A 7997-nucleotide genomic window follows, 5' to 3' on the forward strand; every position below is an offset into this window, starting at 1 on the left:
TAATGCTTTCTTATTTTTCCGTATAGTCCTCAAATTCAAATAAAAAGTGCATATTGCTTCATTGGATGGGTTCTGGAGAAGTGAATGGTGAAGGTTGGTGGTCGTAAGTGATCCGAACGCTCTTGTTCGTTTTGTGCCAATTGGACCACTTGCAATGAGGGTGTGGGTGGATGTTGTTAAAAAGCATCCGACTCACTTGTTCGTTTTGTGCCAATTACACCCACATAAAATACATGCGGTCAGTTGTGTTTATAATCCTTTTTACCCACTATTGAATTTACTGCTCTATCTCTTTTTTGTTTCAGTTTATATTGTGAAATTGAATGTTGCATACATATTAACAGGTAATGAGATATATATCTATATAGATGGATAAAGGTTGGATACATATTAATAGGTAATTAGATATACATGCCCTTTAGGGAAGGAATTTCCATTTTATTCAAAACATGGGGATTAGTTGTGGGATTCACTTCACACCGTATTTTAACGATCTAAACCGTCTATTTTGTATATCTCGATTCATAGATCATCCTTGCAAAAATTCAATTCAATCTGAAACTATTTATCTATTTAATTATCACGATGAAATTCAATGTTTTCTTATAATAAATGCTCGTCGATTTCTTTATACTCAATTAGATACCTCAAATATTTCCGATTTGGTTAATATTTTGCAAAGCTGATCTACAAGGTGCAACTTACAAAATAGATGATTTAGATGGTTAAAGTTCGATGTGGTGTGAGCCTTAAAAGCCTCCATGAGATATAAAGGTTGCTTCTACATCATAGTTATTTTGTGTCGTTTCATGTCAAGCTAACAAGTCGTGCAAGAAATTACTAGGTATATATCTATGAATTTAATTTCGGACAAATCAGACAGAATACCATACAAGCATTGCCATTATTGTATGCACGCATAAAATACTACATTACTTTCATATAAACAAGGTACTCTTTTCTTAAGTAGAACAATCACATATGAACTCCAGAGAAAAAAAAAGAGAGGCTCGATTGTTTGGCAACCGTAACTATGCTAAACGGCGTCGAAGGCAACGGCAATAATTTAGGGCAACTTCATACTGAGTACACAACGGCAGCAGCAGCAGTTCCGTTATTGCATACAAATACAAGAAACTAATGTAGTCAACGAGGCATGTACTTTTGTAACCAGCCATTTATGTTGAATTCATATAAGAAATGCAAACCCTGCACAACCAAGAAGAAAATTGGTGTAAGAAATTAACACTATGAAATCAGTTATCGATTGATCAACTCGACGACACTTACATTAAATTCTTGGGCTAGCAGAGAGATAAGCGTAAACGATCGCCAATATAATAAACAACGCCACAATCTGCATTCAGAATGTAGACTAATCAGTATGTGTATTCTGCAATGATTCTAGTTTTCTGAGTTTTTTTTTTTTTTTTTTTTTTTTTTTTTCATCTAAGATGAAACTCACCAGAGTTGAATTTTGTTCGTTGTTGATGATGTAAGATTTCCTGGTGTGGTCCATAGATACTTGTCAGATAATCAGTAAATAACTAAATATGAATGTTCAATATTCAGGAAGAAGAACTAGAAACTATGAAATGCATACCTTTTGCTCAAAGCTCCAGAGTCTCTACATAATTTCTGTCCCGCTTCCACTCTGCTCAATGTTTTTGTGGCATGAGGATCATTCTTGTCAACCTGCAGCCAATATTAAATCTTTAATGAATCTGATTGGTTTATAAAACCATAGATAAATCCATACTGGGAAAACTAGACAAATTGCCGCATCCAAAAGAGTTTATTCTAAAAGTGCAAATAGTCAGTTTAGGCGGGCTAGAAGTCTACTCATATTTACCCAATTTATAGAGTTGATAGGAATACACACAAACTACGGATAATGTTCCCCTGCCAGACTTCTGTTGCTACTTGCTAGAGAGAGTTTATATTGTCAGACTCTGATATGGACAAGACATCAGCCAACCAGATCAATGGTCCAGATTCATAGTCTACACAAGATAGTCTGACAAGAGAACATTTCCAATAAAATACATTCATACCATAATTCCTAGGCCTGCTTGGGTTAAAAATTATTTACCGTGTTTGCTTGACTTTTAATTCAGGTTTAAGATGAGTGCTGTCATTGGCACTCCAAAAAACTCATTGGGCAGTCCTCATACTTGTATTTTTCTTTCTAAATAAAGAAATCTTGGAGTGCACAACGACATTTTTGGAGTGCCAATAACAGTACCCCTAAAGATATATGTATAAAGATGTTTGCTCAACTTATCAAATTCCCAGGTTGCCCACAACTCGCCAAATTTGGGTTGGTTGGGTTCATCAAACCCAACTCTCACCTAAGTTTAGTATGCAGTAAAGCTATCTTGCAACGAGATAATACATATCTAGTTTCGTGAAGCATCTTACCTTGGACTTTATAACGGAAGCAAAATCAAAGAAAGCACCATAGACATCATCCATTGATTTTGTTCGGTCAATAACTTTTGCTGTAAGACCTAGAAAATACAGCAAAGAATTGAATACTTTCAGTAAAGAGTTATGACAAATCATGTGACCAAAACTACACAACATGACAAGTATTCTATCCAAACCATCGCAAACCCCAATAGAATGAGAGAGGAATTCAAATAATTAACCAGTAGTGCATGAAGGGTTCAGAGGTGGAAGGCATAATCAACCAGTCGTCGCAGTACTTTCATTTTTCTAACAAATAATTTTTATCATGACGTAGCATTTCCCTAGTAAATATATAAAAGTACTTGTAGTTACTAAAATGTGCTAGTCTATAGAGTAGTCTCCAACAGTGTAAGCTTCCAAAATCTCTGATAAAATCACTATACTAAGAAAACAATGTTGCTAGGATTTGTGGAATTCTTATAGATGTATCTACCAAATGACCATCTCACGGCACATGCATACCACCGTTTTTGACAAAGCTATTCTTTATTAAATACAAGATGCAATTATTTTTGTTTTGATTATATCAAAATGTGTCAGTTATAATTGAAAGGAATACCGTGTTCATAGATTAAAATCTTACCTCTCCTCATTTTGACTACACCTTTGAAGACCTCAATGTTGTTGTAGCACAATGCTAGGGTGCCAATTGCCATGATCTAGTAAAGGCAGCACAAATCACATGAGATTACGTGAAGATGATCTTGATTGAATAATTAAACAGCAGACTATGAAGTCACAAAACGTTATATTGAATTTTGCTGAAAGGGAAAGATAAACGCAATCTTAAGAGTTCCTGATCAAATGAAGAGTTCCAATGGGAATTCCAAAGGTTTGAAAATAAAAACAATCCAGATCTAGACCACCAAGGAGGAAACAAAAGCACATCCAGAAATACTGTTGAGCCAAGACATTTTGGAAGCACTTGGATCAATTTCATTCCACTGGTCCAACTTCCAATCAAGTTTCAAGTCAAATGGATCTCTTATGACTTGTACATGGGACAAGAGGGTCATTTTGGAAGCAACTAATCAATCCTGATGGTCTAACAGTGTAAACTTCTCTTATGGGAATGAATATCAAGATTACACCATAATACATTTGAAAATACTGTTAAAATCACTCAATTCATCCTAATAATGTTTTTATTTGTTCTATAAATCCGTAACATACACATGTCAGATTATGACACACACCACAAAAGACTAACTTTTGTGATAAAGGTGAGGAATAATCTACCTGAGGGATGGCACAAAACTTGAATATAGCAGGATCTCTTAATGCAGCCATGTACTTCAAGCAATCTTCCATATGTATCAAAGCATCAGTTACCATGTCGTTCAAGCATTGCACTGCCTTCTCTGAGTTTTCCTCAGATTTCAAGTCCTGTGTTGCAATATCAAAAAATTTTATTCAGACAAAAATTCCAACTGTGTGGTGATGCATAAATCCTTACATCACCACCCCACTTCCATAGGTTTCCACTAGACTAGAAAGAAAATAAGTGACTAAAAAGGTGAACTGGTAGGAATAGCATAGGAAGCTGTTACAATTATACAAGTAAAGAAGAAGCACCTCAAGTTTATTGACATATTTACTCCAGATTTCACGTGGCCAAAACATGCGTGACTTTGGTATCTCATTAATATCCTCCAAATAATCCCGAATGATGTTTGTTTTCTGTTGTTTATCAGATCCAGACATTGTAGAATCAGAATCAAGCCATGAATCACATTTGATACTGAGAACAGATAGCATTTCTAGCTTTAATTTTATTGTTATACCTGAAGAAATAAGCCCATTGAATTTGAGAGAGAGTCTGAGGCCAAATCTTCCTTTCCAGAAGCATGGAAGAGCTTGGACAAACCTAAACCAACAAGTCCTGCCACATAATGGCAGTATTCATCATAGTCATCAATGGTTTCTACCTGCAAGATGAGGCAAAATACATCCAAGTCGCATAAGAAATACATCTCTCCTTTCTGCACATAGTGCAAAACGTACACTGATAATAAGACTTGGAATATTGTAAATGGAAATCATCCAATGAAGAATAATTCAAACTTTATTTATGCTTAACAACTTCGTTGCAGAATCTGATTTCCCATAGTGTAAAAACATTAAGTAAGCTAATGTGCCTGCTTATATGCACAAATTATGGTCTGTAGACGCTTATAAATTGTGGAAACCAGTTGACTGCAGAACATCTTTTTTTCTATAGTTTTAAGCTTTTAACTTTTAAATTACTTAAGAAAATCCTGGTTTAAAACAGATGCCAAAATTCTTTCTATGGTTGATGTACTTTTAGTCTTTATTTTCTTTCAATTAGCATTCAAAATAACTACATCCATAATAGCATTTACAGATCAAAATGATTATATACATATTTGTGAATATGTGAAAAAATTGGAATATATTTCACAACTATCATAAATATATGTCAATAAACAATGCAAACAATGTCAGAAAGGTTTTGAAAGGAGTTTATTTTAATTGAAGCATGAGAAACATGAAACAATAGGCATATCCACTCTTTCTTCCCACAACATATATCATGCATCACAAACCTCCTTCAAGATAAATTTTGCCATTCCGTCACCCATTCTTCTGGTAATATCCTCAATTGCCTCCTGATAACTGCAAGATTACAACCAATCGCTTATCTAAATATTGTACAATGAAACTTCCAATCATATATGACTATTCCATAAAAGAAAAGAAGTGTATGCAGAGAGTCGTTACAACATGAAGATGAAGAATGTTTTAAAGAAACAATTCCAACAAGCCAACCGCAAAGCATGCACTCATTGAAAAGAACAAGAATTAACTTAATTTTCCAAGGGCAAAACTTACTCCGAGAACCTGGATTATCCAACACAGTTAGTTGGGTTGGACATCACCACTCATTTCAGGTGTTTTAATTAAAAAAAATATATGAAGCACTAGAATTACCCAGTTATCAATCATCATGTACTACATGATCGACATATTAGAAAAAGACACTGCCCTAAATGATGAGATGTCTTATGCTAAGTAATTTGGTCAAAGTTTTCATGCATATAGCCAAAATGTTGGGGAAATTTTTGTCCCATGCACTTTCTCTTATAATCACCAAGAACACTAGGATGTGGAGCTATCATTATTAACAGAAGTGTAGACGCATTACTTAGTTGAATTTCTTGGGAAACTCTCCGACATCATAAAGGAAGGACAAGGATATTGTGCTGGAACATGCAAGAGAATTCAGTCAATATCAACGTCATGAAATCCATAGAGAGTAGAACACATTTCAAGAATCCTATGTAAGAATCTTCAATAGAATGGGAAAATTGATGCTTATATCTGTTGAAGGTATTTAAAGCTCGACGTCTGAAATCAGTTTTTACATTCACTAGATAAATATAATTCATGACTAGGATTTGTATGTGTGTGTGGGGTAAGTCTCTGCATATGTTCCTGCAGGTGTGTTAGCACTTAGCAGTAACTGGTGTGAACCATCAAATTCATCAACCATGCTTATCACCTATGAATTGTTTATAAGCTACATGTAATAACTGAGTGGCGCTCCTTTTGGATGAACCCTCATAACAGTAACACGTATGAAATGACTAAGAGAAAGAACCAAAAACTAGATTTCCAATCAGTCCATTGATAGAGAAGCTGCACCATAAATTATTATGAATGAACAGAAAAGATCTTTCAAATAATTGAGCAATGAAATATACAAGGATAAGAAATTACCCTTTCCCGAGTTCCAAAAAAGCAGTTGAAACATGATGGAACTCGTCCATGAGAACTTTGTAGTTATTTGTACCACCTAAAGACAAGGACGAAGGTAATTGAGCAAGCAGACAAGTCTCATCAACATAGTAACGTAAGAGTGTGCATGTATTATACCTACCAAGGATCAACAACAAACTTACCCTTTCTCTAGGTTCATCTATATTATACATACATACATATATATATATATATGTGTGTGTGTGTATGAATCATTTTTTATAACAATAAGTTATATATCTTAATCTCTTCCGCAGGATACAGGACAACAGCAAACATTCAGAATGTAGTTTTGGAATGCTAAACCACTCACATGCAAAATGCCACTCGGGATCATATATGTGTTCATGAAATGCTAACAAGATAGGGACTTTGACGTCCGTTGCAACGCTTGTATCATCCTCTGTACATGTCCACCAGAACAAATTATATCAATGAAACGGTGAGTTAATAAATTAGCATCATAAGTGCCACACTGAAGAAAAGTTAGATTACAATATTGTGTCACTTGTAACAATCACGCAGGTAATCCACAGGAACAAGACTACAAGAGGCATGTACAATTGATGGGAAAGTAAATAGGAAGACAAAAACTAGATAATAGAAACACACCGACAGTGTCTAGAGCTCTAAGAACCAGATAAAATATACAGACCTGCAAAACCGCAAAAAGTCAAACATTAGAAAATCTCAACAAAACGAACAAAAGATGGAAAGTCAATGAAAAAAAAGGCCTCCCTTTTTTTCTCGTAAGCAATAAAACTCTTATGTGAACCATTACCATCATCCTTCAGTAAAAATCGAGAATAAGAACACTAATAAAATTTTCAATTCTACTAAGAACAATAAATCTAATCAACAGTCAAGGCCATAACCAAGAAAATTCCTCAAAACCCAGAAATCACCACTTGGAAAAACAAAAAACAAAAATAAAATCAGATACAGAAACTAACACTTCCGTACATATACATATATATATATATATGCATATATGTGTATATAATATTATATTAACTTACAGCGTTGCGAAGCTCTGTACCGAGCTGTTGAATAACGAGAGCGAAACTACGAGAGACCTTCTGGAGCATGGTGTAGCAGAAAGCCCAATGGGGCTCTGCCGGGATCTGCTTCTCGACGTGCCTCGATGCAATTTTGAGCTTCAGAAGCGGGTAAATGTCGTCGGGGTGTTTGATCATGGTCGACAAGGCACCCATTTTTCGATCTGGACACGAGACCAAAACCCAAATCACAGAATTTGGAATCCGGAAGAGAGGTTGGATTTGGAAGGTGGGAATTTTGATTCGATGATATTTTCGGAAGTGTGTTTTTGTAGTTGTAAGGGTCTGGTGACAGGAGGCTTGGTCCAAGCTGGCGTCCTCAACTTTTAGAAGTTCTTAAAGAAATAGGATTTGGAGCCAAAAGAGGGTGGTCACTTGTGTCACCGTCTTATTCTTTTTCTTGTTTGTTTCTACTTGCAGGTCACTCCGTGTGTCACCGTGTTATTCTTTTTCTTGGTTGTTTCTACTTGTATTATTTATTTTTTTTCTTTTTCTTTTCTTTGAAAGCTTGTGCTGTAAAAACAAAGAGACAACTTTCCACTCTAAAAAATTTGCATCGTCTCTCAAAATATTTCTTAAGAATATAACTTGAAAATATTTTTTTTTAACTCAAAAACTTGTTTAGTATAAAATTTAAAATTATTTTAAATTTAAATTGAAAAAAAAAATTCATAGAGATGTGGTCGT

At 34.8% G+C, this 7997-nt stretch overlaps 1 protein-coding gene across 1 annotated transcript; it reads right to left on the bottom strand.

Moving 5' to 3' along the window:
- Window positions 1–828: 828 nt before the first annotated feature.
- Window positions 829–7563, bottom strand: LOC103966922 (squalene synthase 2). Its single transcript, XM_009380145.3, has 14 exons — window positions 7272–7563; window positions 6865–6907; window positions 6566–6655; window positions 6214–6289; window positions 5040–5109; window positions 4257–4400; window positions 4048–4152; window positions 3712–3858; window positions 3056–3131; window positions 2422–2510; window positions 1604–1695; window positions 1466–1505; window positions 1291–1357; window positions 829–1209 (listed from the first exon to the last, which is right to left on the bottom strand). The coding sequence occupies exons 1-13, from the start codon at window positions 7464–7466 to the stop codon at window positions 1292–1294; spliced, it is 1233 nt and encodes a 410-aa protein (XP_009378420.2). The 5' UTR covers window positions 7467–7563; the 3' UTR covers window positions 829–1209; window position 1291.
- Between the last annotated feature and the right edge of the window lie 434 nt (window positions 7564–7997).

Source organism: the organism of the source record quoted next, unplaced genomic scaffold (assembly GCF_019419815.1).
Source record: "Pyrus x bretschneideri cultivar Hongxiangsu unplaced genomic scaffold, Pyrus_bretschneideri_v1 Contig16, whole genome shotgun sequence".
NCBI lineage: Eukaryota > Viridiplantae > Streptophyta > Magnoliopsida > Rosales > Rosaceae > Pyrus > Pyrus x bretschneideri.